The sequence below is a fragment of the Pseudophryne corroboree genome, chromosome 1 (assembly GCF_028390025.1).
Source record: "Pseudophryne corroboree isolate aPseCor3 chromosome 1, aPseCor3.hap2, whole genome shotgun sequence".
Lineage (NCBI taxonomy): Eukaryota > Metazoa > Chordata > Amphibia > Anura > Myobatrachidae > Pseudophryne > Pseudophryne corroboree.
Window position 1 is genome coordinate 673,569,317 of NC_086444.1, and position 18,249 is coordinate 673,587,565.

Sequence of the window (18,249 nt, forward strand, 5' to 3'; positions counted from 1 at the left end):
GAACGCTGGGTGTGTTTGTGACGTCAAACCAGGAACGACAAGCACTGAACTGATCGCAGATGCCGAGTAAGTCTGGAGCTACTCAGAAACTGCTAAGAAGTGTCTATTCGCAATTCTGCTAATCTTTCGTTCGCAATTTTAATATGCTAAGATTCACTCCCAGTAGGCGGCGGCTTAGCGTGTGCAAAGCTGCTAAAAGCAGCTTGCGAGCGAACAACTCGGAATGACCCCCAATATCCCATAATGACAACGTGAAAAAAGTTTTAGTGAGATTTTTGCAAATTTATTAAAAATAAAAAACTGAGAAATCAAATGTACATAAATATTCACAGCCTTTGCTCAATACTTTGTTGATGCACCTTTGGCAGCAATTACAGCCTCAAGTCTTTTTGAATATGATGCCACAAGCTTGGCACAACTATCTTTGGGCAGTTTCACCCATTCCTCTTTGCAGCACCTCTCAAGCTCCATCATGTTGGATGGGAAGCGTTGGTGCACAGCCATTTTCAGATCTCTCCAGAAATGTTCAATCGGATTCAAGTCTGGACTCTGGCTGGGCCACATAAGGACATTCACGGGGTTGTCCTGAAGCCACTCTTGATATCTTGGCTGTGTGCTTAGGGTCGTTGTCCTGCTGAAAGATGAACCATCACCCCAGTCTCAGGTCCAGAGCACTCTGGAGCAGGTTTTCATCCAGGATTTCTCTGTACATTACTACATTCATCTTTCCCTCTATCCTGACTAGTCTCCCAGTTCCTGCCACTGAAAAACATCCCCACAGCAATGATGCTGCCACCACCATGCTTCACTGTAGGGATGGTATTGGCCTGGTGATGAGCGGTGCCTGGTTTCCTCCAAACATGATGCCTGGCATTCACACCAAAGAGTTCAATCTTTGTCTCATCAGACCAGAGAATTTTGTTTCTCATGGTCTAAAGGCCCATACACACTTGACGATGCACACATCGTTAACGACCGTCGTTAACGACTTCCCTTGAACAGCTGAGCAAACGACATGAGCATGCACACTACCAACGACCAAAGACGAAAGACGAAAGACCAAAGACGAAAGACCAAAGACCATAGACCATTCATCGTTGAAGCATCCAAGCTGAACAGTTTATTAAAATAATGAGCTGGGAACAGGGCTGGTGAACAGTGGCTTGGTCGTTGGTCTTTCACACCATACACATTCAACGACGTCTCTGGTCGGTAACGACCATAGTGGAAATTGAGCATACATGCTCCACAGATAAGCGAGGGTCGTTAACGTCCCGCGGGGCCGCGCATCGGTGGTCGTCGGATGCATACACACTTGACGATATAATGAGCGACGTCGTTGATGAGGGCTGAAATGAACGACGTCGTTCATTTTATCGTCAAGTGTGTATGGGCCTTAAGAGTCCTTCAGGTGTATTTTGGCAAACTCCAGGCGGTCTGCCATGAGCCTTTTACTAAGGGGCGGCTGTCACGCTGAAACTACGCGTTCAGCTCATGAGATGGGGGAAAGGTTACCTCAGGTTTCTTTTCCTTAAACATGTGTACCCTCTTGTCAGGGACAGAGGGGTCATCTGTGATATGTAAAACATCCTTTATTGCAATAATCATATAATGAATACTTTTGGCCACCCTTGGGTGTAACCTCGCATCATCGTAGTCAACACTGGAGTCAGAATCCGTGTCGGTATCCGTGTCTGCTACTTGGGACATGGGACGTTTCTGAGACCCTGAAGGGCCCTGCAACACATCCAAAGCCATGGATTGACTCCCTGTTCTATCCCTGGACTCTGCTTTGTCCAACCTCTGATGTAATAAAGAGACATTTGCATTTAAAACATTCAGCATATCCAACCAATCAGGTGTCGGCGTTTCCGACGGAGACACCACAATCATCTGCTCCACCTCCTCCTTAGATGAGCCTTCTGCTTCAGACATGCCGACACACGCGTACCGACACCCCCACACACTCAGGGATATATCTATAATTCCCCCAATAAGGCCCTTTGGAGAGACAGAGAGAGAGTATGCCAGCACACACCCAGCGCCAACTGACACTGGAAACAAAAGTCCCAGACAAAACAGCGCTTTTATATATAATATATAAATATACACTCACTGCGCTAATTAAAAGTGCCCCCCCCCCCTCTTTTTTGCCCTCTGTCACCGTGTTCAGCAGGGGAGAGTCAGGGGAGCCAGCTTCTCTGCAGTGTGCTGTGGAAAAAAATGGCGCTGGTTAGTGCTGGAGGATCAAGCTCCGCCCCCTCAGCGGCGGGCTTCGGTCCCGCTCAAATTTGCTATACTGGCGGGGGATTATAGAATATACTGCCTCCGCAGCCTATATACATATTAGCCAGTCCCTAGATGTTTATTATTGCTGCCCAGGGCGCCCCCCCCCCCCTGCGTCCTGCACCCTTCAGTGCCCGCTGTGTGTGTTGTGTGTGGGAGCAATGGCGCGCAGCGTTACCTCAGAGAAGATCTGAAGTCTTCTGCCGCCTTTGAAGTCTTCTTTCTTCTTATACTCACCCGGCTTCTATCTTCCGGCTCTGTGAGGAGGACGGAGGCACGGCTCCAGGACGAACGGCGAGGGTGAGACCTGTGTTCCGACCCTCTGGAGCTAATGGTGTCCAGTGGCCTAAGAAGCAGAGCCTATCATTTAAGTAGGACTGCTTCTCTACCCTCAGTCCCGCAATGCAGGGAGCCTGTTGCCAGCAGTGCTCCCTGAAAATAAAAAAACTAACAAAATTATTTTTTCAGAGAAACTCAGGAGAGCTCCCCTGTAGTGCACCCAGTCTCCTCTGGGCACAGGATCTAACTGAGGTCTGGAGGAGGGGCATAGAGGGAGGAGCCAGTGCACACCCATCTAAAGTTCTTTATAGTGCCCATGTCTCCTGCGGAGCCCGTCTATACCCCATGGTCCTTACGGAGTCCCCAGCATCCTCTAGGACGTAAGAGAAAGAAGGACTCCGTAGGAAGATAACTGTAGTTTTAATGAATAACAGGCTGTACACGAATATTGGAGAAATTGATGAAACTGGAAGAATTAGAGTCTATGGTTAAATGACTTGAAGAGTGAAGCTGAAGAACTCCGGTACAGAAGAACTGGAGACTGTGATTAAAAGACAAAGCTGAAGAACTTGGACTTTGAAGAAATGAAGACTGTGATTTGTGATTGATAGACGAGGCTGAGGAACTTGGACTTTGAAGAAATGAAGACTGTGATTTGTAATTGAAAGACGAGGCTGAAGACCTTGGACTTTGAAGAAATGAAGACTTGTGATTTGTGATTGAAAGACGAGGCTGAAGAACTTGGACTTTGAAGAAATGAAGGCGTCTGCGAGAACCGCCGTTAGCACATGGAGCTCCTCTACGACCTGGGACCCCGTGAGCTCTACCGTGAGTGGCAACGGACTTAGCAAGACTGCAGCAGCATTTAGGTAACCAATAGATGAGAGCAACCAGGATCAGGGCACCAGAAGTAACCTGGGAGCACAGAGCTGGAGAACCTTTCACAAGGAGGTAAACTGAAGCACTGGCACTCTCCCTCTGAGCCAGCCCCCTTTTGTAAGGGGAGAATACGCAGGATTGGCTGGACACAGAATGGGAACTTAATTGGTAATGCTCTGGTCTCCAACATGGCTGCCCCCAGCACAGGAGACATACTCATCTGTTAGCACACAGCTTTAGCCAGCTTCTGTCTCTGACACACTATACTGTGTCACCACTGGAGGACCTTACCGCAGCGATCCCCGCTGCAGTGCCCAGCTCCCCAGACCCCCGACCCCGGCAGCCCCACATCCGTCCAGGAGGACCCGCCACCAGCAGCTTCCTGCCGCCGCAGCCGCGCCAACCAGCAGGACGGCAACCCCTGGGAGCACCCTCCGGAGGTAGGGCTCCGGAGCCTGACAGTGGCTTCTGTCTGGCCACTCTAACATACAGGCCTGATTGGTGGTGCAGAGATGGTTGTCCTCCTGAAAGGTTCTCCTCTCTCCATAGAGGAATGCTGTAGCTCTGACAGAGTGACCATCGGGTCACCTCCCTGACTAGGGTCTTTCTCCCCCGATCGCTCAGTTTAGAAGGCCGGCCAGCTCTAGGAGGAGTCCTGGTGGTTCCGAACTTCTTCCATTTACGGATGATGGAGGCCACTGAGCTCATTGGGACCTGCAAAGCAGCAGATATATTTTCTGTACCCCTCCCCGGATTTGTGCCTCGAGACAATCCTGTCTTTGAAGTCTACAGACAATTCCTTTGACTTCATGCTTAGTTTGTGCTCAGACATGCACTGTCAAGTGTGGGACCTTATACAGACAGCTGTGTGCCTTCCCAAATCATGTCCAATCAACTGAACTTACCACAGGTGGACTCCAATTAAGCAATAAGAACATCTCAAGGATGATCATTGGAAACAGGATGCACCTGAGCTCAATTTTGAGCATCATGTCAAAGGCTGTGGATACTTATGTACATGTCATTTCTTAGTTTTTTATTTTTAAGAAATTTGCAAAAATCTCACAAAAAAACTTTTTTCACGTTGTCATTATGGGGTATTGTGTGTAGAATTTTGAGGGAAAAAATAAATTTATTCCAGTTTGCAATAAGGCTGTAACAAAACAAAATGTGGAAAAAGTGAAGCGCTGTGAATACTTTCTGGATGCACTGTACTTTTTTTTAATGCACAAACTGTTTGTGGATATCTGTTGGGGGCTGCCATCAGTCAGAAACGGTTAGGGGCGAATTCAGAGATGTACGCAAACACAATGGTTTACATACATCTCCGATGTTGGTCGATCTGCACTTCCGCAGGATCTGTATTTCGCATGTGTCTGTGACTATTGTCGCAGTGCCCCCTAAGCTGTAGCATGATTAATGCCAGCATTACAGTAGGGAGGGCGGCTGTTGGACCCATGTTATGGCCATGCCAAGGTCAGTAGCTGCTTTCTTGGATGCGGCTGCACTGTTCCCGGAAGCCTGAACTAGTAAGCTGAGTTTTACTTTCGTGACTGATGTTCACGTAGAGCGGGTCCTGTGATATTGTTCGCAGTCTTACCTTAGCTGCAGCATGATTGACATGTTGCTGCTTTCAGGGGGCGGCAAAACCTGAATTAATCCTGAAACCCATGTGACAGAGGCTGGGAGGAGTAGAATATATTCTATGATTAACAAAAAAGTGTATTTGTTAGTATTAATCTGTGACCATTGTTTTTCCGCGAGGACCCCAAATCTTCCTCCCATTTAAGTTTCAGAGACAATGACAAATCCGCAGGGAAAAATCGTTAATTTATGGTGTAACAGAGACCAGAGATAGTTTTGAGCCCCCTTAAAGAGAGTAGCAGCGTCTTCATGGGAGAAATGTATATACAACGTTAAGCGCCCCCAAACTGGGCACATAAACAGTTGAGTGTGGAATTCCAGATTAATCTGGTCAAAAGTTTTAAGGAGAGAATCTTGATAAATATGGCCCAATGCAGCCATTCCATAACTTGGTCAAAACCACTGCCCTCAAGGGCTGCCCAGTTCAGGGAGTCTAGCATTGTCCCAAAAAGGGGTATAGGGATCATGGTATCCGGACTCCAGGTCGACAGCACAAAGGTCGACACACCTTAGGTCGACGCCAATTGGTTGACACACCTTAGGTCGACATGGACAAAATGTCGACATGGACAAAAGGTCGACAGGAACAAGGTCGACATGGAAAAGGGTCGACATGAGTTTTTCACGATTTTTTTCTTTTTTCGAACCTTTTCATACTTAACGATCCACGTGGACTACGATTGGAACGGTAAAGTGTGCCGAGCGAAGCGGTAGCGGAGCGAAGGCACCATGCCCGAAGCATGGCAAGCGAAGCGAGCCATGCGAGGGGACGCGGTGCACTAATTGGGGTTCCCGGTCACTCAACGAAGAAAACGACACCAAAAAAACATAAAAAACTCATGTCGACCTTTTTCCATGTCGACCTTGTTCCTGTCAACCTTTGTCCATGTCGACCTTTTGTCCATGTCGACCTAAGGTGTGTCGACCAATTGGCGTCGACCTAAGGTGTGTCGACTTTTGTGCTGTCGACCCTCAGTCCCAGACCCAGGGATCATACCTATTATTATAAGTGTATTATCTTACCTGACTCGCATTCAGCTCTTGTGCTGTTGAAATCAGCAGTGACATCCACAAAGTGACAGATGGAGAAAAGTCTACATCCTCTGTAACAGGCACCAAGAACATCATCCTGTCAGAAGATAAATTTATTCAGTTATTTATTTTTAACCCCAATTCAGTCAATTTCCTCCCTTTCCAAATGTAATATAAGGAGGTTTACGGTAAGAACTTACCATTGTTAAATCTGTTTCTGCAAGGTACACTGGGTTCCACAGGGATAACATCGGGGTGTAGAGTTGGATCTTGACCCGCGGCACCAACAGGCTAAAAGCTTTGACTGTCCCCAGGATGCATAGCGCCGCCTCCTCTATAACTCCGCCTTCGTGCACAGGAGCTCAGTTTTGTTAACCAGTCCAATGCAGTAGCAGGTAAAAGAGACAACAACCGTTAGTAGCCACAAACACCACATTCTCACAACAGGAGAAGGTATCAGCGGCTAATGGCATACAAACCAAAGAAGCTAAGTGTGTCATGGTGGGCGTCCCGTGGAACCCAGTGTACCTCGTAGAAAGAGATTTAACAAAGGTAAGTTCTTACCCTAAATCTCCTTTTCTGCAGCGGGGTACACTGTGATTCCACAGGGAATTACATTGGGGATGTCCTAAAGCAGTTCCTAATGGAAGGGGACGCACTGTAGCGGGCACAAGAACCCGGCGTCCAAAGGAGGCATCCTGGGAGGCGGAAGTATCGAAGGCATAGAACCTTATGAACGTGTTCACTGAGGACCACGTAGCCGCCTTGCACAATTGTTCAAGGGTCGCACCAAGGCAGGCCGCCCAAGAAGTAGAATGGGCTTTGAGGATATCAGGAGCTGGATGGCCAGCCTGTACATAAGCATGTGCAATCACCATTCTAATCCATCAAGCCAAGGTCTGCTTATTCGCAAGCCAGCCACGTTTGTGAAAACCAAAATGGATAAAGAGAGAGTCAGATCTCCAAAGCGAAGCTGTTCTCTTCACATAAATACGGAGAGCCCATAACACATCCAAAGACCGCTCTTTGGAGGATAAACCTGGAGAGGTAAAGGCCGGAACCACAATCTCCTGGTAAAGGTAGAAAGCCGACACCACCTTAGGCAATTAACCAGGACGAGTTCGGAGAACCGCCCGGTCACGGTGAAAAATCAGAAAGGATGACCGACAGGATAAGGCACCTAAGTCTGAAACCCGTCTAGCAGAGGCAATAGCTAGTAGAAACAAGACCTTAAGAGCAAGCCACTTAAGGTCCACAGAGTCAAGAGGTTCAAATGTAGAGTCTTGTAAGGCCTCCAGAACAACCGACAAATCCCAAGGATCCACAGGCAGGACATAGGGAGGTTGAATCCGTAAAACACCCTGAGTGAATGTATGAACATCAGGCAGTAGCAATTTTTCTCTGAAACCATACCGACAAGGCAGAAATATGAACCATGAGGGAGGTCAGACAAAGGCCCAAGTCCAGGCCCTGTTGAGGGAAAGCCAAAAGTTTGGCAATAATAAACTTGTATACGTCATGATTGTTAGATGCGCATCAAGCAAAGCAAGAATTCCAGATCCTATGATAAATCCGAGCAGAAGACGGTTTACGGGCCTTCAACGTAGTTTGAATGACTGCCTCATTCAAATCCTTGGCCCTTCAGAACTGAAGCTTCAAGAGCCACACCGTCAAAGCCAGCCGGGCCAAATCCTGGTAGACACAAGCGCCCTGAACGAGAAGGTCTGGGCACTGTGGAAGCAGAAGACGACGGTCTATCGAGAGACCCTGCAGGCCTGAGAACCAATGCCATTGGGGCCACGCTGGAGCAATTAGTAGTATTCCTCCTTCTTGCTTGAACTTCCGTATTACCCAGGGCAGAAGTGACACCGGAGGAAACACGTACAGCAGCCGAAAGTTCCATGGAATTGCCAATGTGTCCACGAACGCTGCTTGAGGATTCCTTGTCCTTGCTCCGAAGACCGTAACTTTGTGATTGTGACGCGACGCCATCAGGTATACATCTGGTAGGCCCCACTTGTCCACTAGGAGTTGAAATACTTCTGGATGGAGTCTCCACTCTCCGGCGTGTATGTCCTGACGACTGAGGAAGTCTGCTTTCCAGTTTAGGACTCCCAGAATGAACATTGCCATGGCTGGCAGATGGCGTTCTGCCCTTTGAAGGATCTTTGACACTTCGTTCATTGCCATGCAGCTTCGAGTGCCGCCCTGATGATTTATGTATGCCACTGTGGTGGCGTTGTCTGACTGTACTTGAACAGGTCTGTTCTCTACAAGACACAGGGCCAGTGTCAACACATTGAACACTGCAAGCAATTCCAGAATGTTTATCGGGAGGAGTGATTCCTCCCTGGTCCACCGACCCTGAAGAGAGTGTTGCTTCAACACCGCGCCCCAACCTCGCAGACTGGCATCCGCCGTCAGAAGGACCCAGTTGGAGATCCAGAAGGGATGACCCCTGCTCAGTTGCTGGTCCTGTACCCACCAGGTCAGTGACAGGCGGACCTACGGAGTCAAGGAGATCATGTGAGTCGTGATCCGGTGAGGTAGGCCATCCCACTTGGAGAGTATCAATCTCTGCAGAGGGCGAGAATGAAAATGAGCGTACTCCACCATGTCGAAAGCCGACACCATGAGGCCTAGTACTTGCATCGCCAAGTGTATTGACACACGTGGGCGAGAGAGGAAGCATTTTATCTTGTCCTGAAGATTCAGGACCTTCTCTGGAGACAACCGTTGGTTGTGGGTGTCCAATAGTGCTCCCAGGTGCACCATGCTCTGAGCAGGGACCAGGGATGATTTCTTCCAGTTGATGAGCCACCCGTGGGCTTGCAGGAATTGGACCATCAGTTCCAGATGACAGAGGAGAACCTGGGGAGTTTGCCAGGATCAACAAGTCATCCAGATACAGCAGAATTATAGATACCTGATGGCGGAGTAACCGCCATGACCTTTGTGAAGATTCGCGGAGCCATGGTCAGTCCAAAAGGCAAGGCCCGGAATTGATAATGTAGGTTGCCAATAGCAAACCGCAGGTATTGCTGATGCGATATGGCAAAAGGTATATGCAGGTAAGCATCCTGTATGTCCAGGGATACCATATAGTCTTTGGGCTCCAAAGCCAGAACAATAGAGTGAAGAGTCTCCATACAGAATTTGGAATCTTTCACAAATTTGTTCAAAGACTTTAGGTTGAGAATGGGCCGAGAGCACCCATTCGGTTTCGGGACTAGGAACAGCGTGGAATAGTACCCCCTGCCTCTCTGGGCCAGAGGCACCGGCATTATCACTCCTGTATCCAGGAGAGATTGTACCACCAAATGGAGAGTTTTTGCTTTTACCTGATCCGAAGGGATGTTTGTGACGACTTCCCTTACCCAGGCGTCTGAAGTGGTCTGTAACCATACCTGAGCAAAAAGTAGAAGTCAGCCTCTCACCCTGGGATTACCCAGGGGGAGCCCCACCCCGTCATGCAGCAGGCTTGTCTGTTTTGGAAGCAGGCTGACGGGCAGCCCAAGCACGTTTAGGTTTGGGCTTAGTGGATTTGGAAGTGCGAGCCTGTTTCGGGTACGCCTGACCCTTTGCTTTACCTGGAGGTTGAAAGGAACAAAAGGATGTACTCTTAGCCTTCGGAGCCGAAGGAGAAGTACTAGGCAGATATGCAGTCTTAGCTGATGCCAAGTCAGCAACAATCTTGTTGATATCTTCCCTAAAAAGTATGTTTCCCTTAAAAGGGATCACCTCCAAGGTCTTTTTAGAGTCCAGATCTACAGACCAGGACCGCAGCCAGAGAATCCAACGAGCCAGAATGGACGTATTAGATGTTTTGGCTGCCAGGACACATGCATCAGATGCCGCCTCCTGAATATAATGAGAGGCTGTAATAATATATGAAAGACATTGTCTAGCATTATCAGGAAAATCCGACGGTAGTTCCGCTTCAACTTCCTGAACCCAGGCTTCAATAGCTTTTGCCGCCCAAGAGGCCGCAATAGTGGGCCTATGCACAGCTCCTGCAAGAGTGTAAATGGACTCCAAGCAACCCTCCACACGCTTATCCATCGGTTCCTTCAGCGAGGTGACAGTAGTGACAGGCAGAGCAGTGGACACCACCAGTCGCGCGAATTGTGAGTCCACCGGCGGTGGTGTTTCCCAATTTTTACTTAACTCTGCAGAGAGGGGATAACGAGCTAGCATCTTCTTAGACAGGGAAAATGTATTTCCTGGATATTCCCAGGATTCCTGACTTATGTCAACCAACTGGTCAGAATGGGGTAAAACTAATTTAGTAACCTTCTGACGTTTAAACTTATCTGGTTTCTTAGAGGTATCTGGAGGCTCTTCGTCATCATCAATTTGAAGAATCAGCCTGATAGCCTCCAAAAGGTCAGGAACATCCACCTGTGTCAGAGATTCTACATCAGTGTCTGAAGGGTCAATGTAAGCCCCATCTTCATCGGATGAAGCATCCGAAACATGTGTATTGTGAGGAAGTAATAGCCCGTTTAGATGATACTTTGGTCTTAGGCGGGCGAGGGTCAGGATTTTGCTTAGCCAGAGACTGATTTAATTGCTGTAACTGAGAGGACAGTGTTTTGTCTGCCCATGATGGATTAACTGCAGGGACAATATGTGGCTGTAATTGCACAGGAGATCCCACAAGGGGCACAAGTCTAGTTACAAGCGTAGTCAGTAAATTAGAGAAAGCAGCCCAAGGTGGGTCTTGATTTGCCCCCGTTGCTGCAGACTGACTGTGGGGTATAGAACCACCAGTACCCGAACCTTCAGCTGCTATGTTTTCCTCCAGGCAATCTGTGGCATCAGCACTGTATGGTGCAGGTTCAGCCATGGATCTACCATCCTGTTTAGCAGACATTATTTGTAAGCGTAACCTTAGGGTGTAATAGTACAATATAAGCAGACAAATTACCTGACAAAAAAAACCCTGTATAGTGTGACTGCAAAGTAGAGCACAAACAGAGGATTTAAGAAGTATGTGGTGACTATAAAACAGAGAGAAAAATACCAAAGTAGTATATCCTGTGAAACACTATATTAATGTATATGAGGACCCTGACGCACAGAGCCCCCTTCAGGGTACAGAATATAGGGATAGCAATATGTGTGAGATACATGGAATAGAGATCACACAACAGCTATAGGTACACACACACAGTCACATGTACAATGCAGAAATTATCACAAACAACAATAAAACTGCACTGGACTAGCAATACTTAGTACTGTACTACTAAGTAAAGCTATGTAGGTATATAGATATAACAATTCACAGTAAAGACTGAATGTATATCACAGGATACTTGTACTAAATATCCCTGTAGTTATGCATTTGTTCTTAACTGACACTGTCTAAATGACATGTAGAATACTTAAGTGTCCTGTAAATGCACAGCGCTGATGATGCAGGCGGCTTTACAGAGGAGACATTGCCCAGCAGTCCCAGAATCAGATCTGCATGTGTGTAATGGCGCCCAAACGCTGACAGGGAGTGAGGGAGACAGAGATGCAGTTCCAGGGCAGGAACATTTGCAGTAAATGGCGCCTGGGGCTGGGGGAGGGGCTACAGGTCAGAGCCTTATCCCCTTGCTGGACTTCACCACCGGGTACTGTAGGGCCTATTAAAACAGATTTTTAGGGAATCCGACCTGTGTCCTTGCCCTTGTGGTCAAGTGGGGTCTCTGTACGGCCACAGTCTCCACGCCAGCGCGCGCGGGCCGTCTCCTAGAGACCGCGCCGGATCACGGTTTTCAGCAAGTCCCACTGGGGGTACCCACTTACCTCCTCCCTATGATGCACCCACGCGATCCTGGAGAGCAGCGGCAAGTGTGTGTGCCCTGAAGAAAACCGGAGCCCTCCGCTCTAAGTACCCGGCAACCAGGGCGCGGGAGTATACAGCGCCGCTGAGGGAGGTGAGGGAGCCGCAGCACGATATGTCAGTATGACATATAGCACTTTTAAGTGCCTGTGCTGCGGCCCTTGAAGTCTTCTATCTTCATCTCTTTTCAGGGTTGCCTAGCGCAGCCCTCCGTTAGCTGCCTGTATTGCAGGCACCAACTTACAAACTGAGCTCCTGTGCATGGAGGCAGGGTTATAGAGGAGGCAGCGCTATGCATCCTGGGAACAGTCAAAGGTTTTAGCCTGTTGGTGCCTCGGATCAAGATCCAACTCTACACCCCAATGTTTTCCCTGTGGAACCCCAGTGTACCCCGCTGCAGAAAATTGTATTTTGTAATGACAGGAAAAATAGCAATGAAGAATTAAAAATAAAGGGTGTAATTCAGACCTTATTTTTTTTCTATGCAGGGTAAATACTGGCTGCTTTATTTTTACACTGTGCACTGCAATTTAAATTTCAGTTTGAAAACACTCCACCCAAATCTCACTCTCTCTGTACATATTATATCTGCAAAAAAGTAGTCTCGGCATGAGGAACCAGCACTGTCAGCCTCCTCACCTCTGCAGGAAATAAGTTCAACTTATGTCAACATGTCTTTTATCCTTTCTGAATCTGATACTATGGCTATTTTTACAATCAATCATGTGGGTTGTTTAACAGCTACCCAAACTACTGTACAAGATGTTTGTGGAAACAACCCCTTGACATACTAATCTACACTTTGGCATCTTTCACATAGTTTACAATAAAGTTACCATATACTATAACCTTCCTAGCACTCTCCAAGTTAGGCATGCTTGCGATTTTACTGTCCTTTCATCACTGTACCTGACATGGGCAGAACTGAAATATACAATATTTAGTCAAATTAAATACTTGCAAATACATGGTAAAGTTATTAATATTCAATTGGCTACCCTTGAGCCTTGATTGCAGCTCAGCTTTTTGGCACAGAGTATACAATGTTTTCCAGTAATTTGATAGTGACAATCCGATTCTATAATCCGTTTTCTTTTGGTTGCTATTGCTGATATGGTTTTAGACATCTCGTAATCAATTTTGTGCCACAAATTCTTAATCAGATTGAGGTCCATTGATTGCCTGGGCCAATAAATTGGCTGATCTGATGGGTCTCAAAATATTTATTTGCCTAATTAAATAGTGCACTGTCGTCTTTAAAGAATGCATTCACCTTCCTGAAATATTAGCTAAAAGAAGCATCCTGTTACTGACAACATTACAGTATTTTTGCATATTCATCATTTCGTCAAAAATATGAAGATGACCAATACCAGCTGCTGACACACAGTCCCAAACCATAATCTGCACAGGATGTTTCACAGTCAGATTGAGACAGTCCAGTGGAAAGTGTAATTTATAGAATCTTGCTCGGATTCTAAATAAACAAAAATGACTTCTATCAGAGAAAATAACTAATTATATTCCACTGTAGAATGGTCCATGACTGATATTCTTTAGCCCAGGTGATTCGGCACATTATTTGGCATTTGTGACACTTGATTACAGTTAACTTTATTTGCAATATTGCCTTGTACTGCTAGAAATATTATTTAAAGGTGATTTCCTTGACAAGCTTGAGAGATTCATTGTTGAGGTGAGTTACTTCCAAATGCCAAAGAACAGCATGCTCAAGCTATTTCTATCAAATGCCAAATGATATTTGTTCAACAAACAACATCTGATTGGTCAGCTGCTGTCCACTCGAACATAATCAAATTGCACTGATGTTGTATTTCTTCAGTGGAGTTTTTGAAGCCATATTTTTTAACTGCTTGATATCATAAAAAAATTATACATATTTAAAAACTAAACTAAAATATGTACAAAATACAGAACAACACCTTATAGTAGCACAATAGCAGCATTAACATAACTGCATAAAACCATAATGTGAACTGATGCAGAACATTTGCCGCAACTGTACAGTTTATTATATTTTGTGAAAGTGTCATGATTCCAAGCGTAGCGATTCCCTAGAGACACCAATCTGAGAACGCTGCATGTGAGACCTTACTGATAACCTCAGTGTGTGTGGTAAAACAATGCGGTAACTGCCACCAGCAGAAGTACCTTTTGGGTCAAACCCAGGGAGAGCTCCTGCTTTCACCCCCAAACACAATTATTAATACGTAAAAATTAGGTAACACGAGCCTCTCAGCACTTGGGTGTGAAAACACAGAATTCAGAACTAAGATTAATATTTTTACACAAGTAATTACAATTTCAAGAAATAAAATAGGAAGAGAAAAAAACTTCCTAGTCACCTGTAGTACAGAACGCTGTAGAGAGAGGTCTCTCTTCATATTCTGGACAGTATAGGCCCCAGCCTCTCCCTGGATGCCAGCTCAAAGATAATGACAAACTTTTTGTCTGAGCTTCTCATATTTAAAAGTCATGCTGCAGCTCACCCTCAGCCCCCCCACCCCTCCCCTCTTGGGATTCCTTTAACTCTCCCAAAAGTGGGTTGAGTTTCAGTTTACCCTTTGGGGTTTCTGAGCCCTTCTGAAAGGGGAAGATTGCCTTATCTTTACAGCTTTGTTTGAAGCTTGAAACCTAGTTCCTGGATAAACAAACTGTGGTTCGGGTACACACCAGGCCAGGAAAGACACTCCACACTCTGCTGCCCAGTTGTTTCTGGGGGGTCTGTAAATTGGATCTCTGCTGTGTGTTATTCACAAATTCCTGTCCCATACACAGGATTCTAGGGCTAATTAGTATCTGTCTCTGAACTTCTGGTGGATATGAGCACATTCTAGCAGATCAATTACGGTAACTTTCTACCATTTGACATGCACAGACATGCTTCTCAATACAAAATACATTGATACATTAGGCGATGCGAATAATACAATTGTTTAATCATGCCCAGTCCAATATAAGCCTATAGCCTAGGCACTACAGACAGCTACTTGTGTAACTTTAATGTTAGCCCTGTTACTTGACCAGCAGTCTCCATCTGTCTCCAGTGACCACATTAATTCTTGAAAATGACCAATTGATCGTTGGTCTGATTTCAACTCTACATTTGTGTTGTTCTTTTTTCCTTTTTATATTAGCAACTTTCTAGTGGAGAAAACTTGTTGGGTACAAATTGTGGGCATCACAGTGAAACCAAAGTTTTTTTTAGACTTTTTAGGTACTCAATGTAAAGCCCCGTACACACTGGGCGAATTCAGCCAAGCACTAGCGCTATATTGCTGAACGCTATAGCATTCAGCAGTATAGGGCATACACAGTGAACGATATCACTGAACGATAACATTCAGTTACATCATCCCCACACTCCCCGAACATGCAGCTCAATGGTACAGTTAAAATTGAGCTGCATGTTCGATGAATGAGAACGACCCGCGGATGTGCGCATTGTTCATCATTCATCCGAAAACACTGGACGGTATATACGATACTGTAGATCTTTCAAAAAAAATAGTTATCGTTCATATCGTCCATTGTTATCGCTCAGTGTGTAGTACAGGGTTTTACTATCTTTCAGAGCAGTTTCATTACTGTAGGTGTTGTCCTTTTACTAAGTAACTTTTTTCATGTAAATGATACTTAATTCTGTATACAAAGTATTGTAATATTGTGATATAAAAATAATGTAGCATATTATTCCATACGGCATTCTGACTTTGTCAAAATAGATGTAATATCAGAAATTTTTCAAACGTGGGCAATTCATGTCAATTTCTGTCTAAATTTTACTAGGATCAATATTTATGATGTCATAATTTTAATCATTTTGAAATCATAACTACTGACATCATGGTGTCAATATTATGATTGTCTACAAATTGAATGCTGACTTTATACCATCTAAGGGGCCGATTCACGATTTCTGCATATCTGCATGTATGCCGGTCTGCGCATATGCAAGGTCCTAAACTGCATTGGTGGGGAATGGATCGTCGACACCGCTATTTGTGGGCACTGACCCTCCGTTTTAGGGGCATGATCCGTACAATGGAGGCATGTCTGGGCAGTTGGAGGGGTAGTCAGTGGTGACTGCATGATGTCACACGCAACCGGTGTGACCCTTAACATGGCAGGTAGCCATCTAGGCTGCGCAGGCAGAGGGCTACTAGAAACATCGCTGTAGAGGCAATAGCCAGCAGAAACAATACCTTAAGAGAAAGCCACTAAAGGTCTGCAGAGTCAAAAGGCTCAAACGGAGACCCTTGCAACGCCTTCAGAACCACTGACAAGTCCCAAGGAGACACAGGCGGGACATAAGGAGGCTGAATCCGCAACAAACCCTGAGTGAACGTATGCACATCAGGTAAAGTCGCAATTTTTCTCTGGAACCAAACCGACAAGGCAGGAATATGAACCTTGATGGAGGCCAGACGAAGACCCAAGTCCAGGCCCTGTTGTAGAAAGGCCAAAAGTTTGGCCATACTAAACTTGTAAGCATCATGATTATTAGATGCGCACCAAGAAAACTAAGAATTCCAGACCCTATGGTAAATCCGAGCAGAAGCCAGTTTCCGGGCCTCCAACATGGTTTGAATGACCGCCTCAGAAAATCCTTTGGCCCTCAAGAAGGAAGCTTCAAGAGCCACGCCGTCAAAGCCAACCGGGCTAAATCCTGATATACACAGGGGTTCTGAACGAGAAGATCTGAGCGTTGTGGAAGTAGAAGGGGACGCTCTATCGGGAGACCCTGAAGGTCTGAGAACCAATGGCGTCTAGGCCACGGGGGAGCGATCAGAAGTAGGATTCCTCCTTCTTGCTTGAACTTCCTTATTACTCTGGGCAGGAGTGACACCGGAGGGAACACGAATGGCAGCTGAAAGTTCCATGGAATTGCCAGTGCGTCCACGAACGCTGCTTGAGGATCCCTTGTCCTTGCTCCGAAGACCGGAACCATGTGATTGTGTTGAGATGCCATCCGGTCCACATCTGGAAGGCCCCACCTGTCCACTAGGAGTTGAAACACTTCTGGATGGAGGCTCCACTCTCAGGCGTGTACGTCCTGACAACTGAGAAAGTCTGCTTCCCAGTTTAGGACCCCCGGAATGAATACTGCCGATATGGCTGGCAGATGTCGTTCAACCCACTGAAGAATCCATGATATTGCCATGTGGCTTCGAGTGCCGCCTTGATGTCCGACTGTACTTGAACAGGTCTGTTTTGTATTAAATGCTAGGCCAAGTTCAATGAGTTGAACACCGCCCGTAATTCCAGAATGTTTGTCGGGAGGAGAGACTCCTCATTGGTCCACCGACCCTGAAGGGAGTGTTGCTCCAACACCGCGCCCCAACCTCTCAGACTGGCATGGGTCATCAGAAAGACCCAGTTGGAGATCCAGAAGGGACGACCCCTGCTCAATCGTTGGTCCTAAAGCCACCAGCTCAGTGACAGACGGACCTCCGGAGACAAGGAGATCATTTGAGATCTGATCCGGTGAGGCAGGCCGTCCCACTTGGCAAGAATCAGCTTCTGCAGAGGCGGGAATGGAATTGAGCGTATTCTACCATGTCGAAAGCCGACACCATGAGACCTAGCACTTGCATCGGAGAATGTATCGACACTTGTGGATGAGATAGGATGCATCGAATCCTGTCCTGAAGCTTCATGACTTTCTCCTGAGAGAAGAACAACCGCTGGTTGTGAGTGTCAAACAACGCCCCCAAGTGCACCATGCTCTGACCAGGGACCAGGGAAATTTTCTCCCAGTTGATGAGCCACCTGTGGGCTCGAAGAAACTGGATAGTCAGATACAGATGGCGTAGGAGAATTTCTGGGGAATTTGCCAGGATCAACAAGTCATCCAGGTATGGTAGGATCCTGATCCCTTGACGGCGGAGCACAGCCGTCATTACCGCCATGACCTTGGTGAAGACTCGCGGAGCCGTGGTCAAACCAAAAGGTAACGCCCGAAATTGGTAATGGAGGTTGCCAACCGCAAACCTCAGGTATTGCTGATGTGACACTGTAATAGGAATATGCAGGTAAGCATACTGTATGTCCAGGGAGACCATATAATCCCCAGGTTCCAAGGCCAGAACAATAGAGCAAAGAGTTTCCATACGAAACTTGGAGACCCTCACAAATTTGTTGTAGGACTTAAGGTTGAGAATGGGCCGGGAGGACCCATTCGGTTTTGGTACTAGGAACAGCGGTGAATAGTACCCCTTGCCTCTCTGAGCCAGAGGCACCTGTACTACCACTTCTGTGTCCAGGAGGGA

At 46.6% G+C, this 18,249-nt stretch overlaps 1 protein-coding gene across 1 annotated transcript in view; it reads right to left on the reverse strand.

The window, feature by feature from the left end:
* The window catches only part of TMEM59L (transmembrane protein 59 like), a 283,368-nt gene that overhangs the window by 212,539 nt on the left and 52,580 nt on the right, over positions 1-18,249 (reverse strand). The window contains exon 2 of the mRNA XM_063914725.1: positions 6,112-6,217. Within this exon, the coding sequence (XP_063770795.1) occupies positions 6,112-6,217 (106 nt within the window). The remainder of the gene's footprint in view (positions 1-6,111; positions 6,218-18,249) is intronic.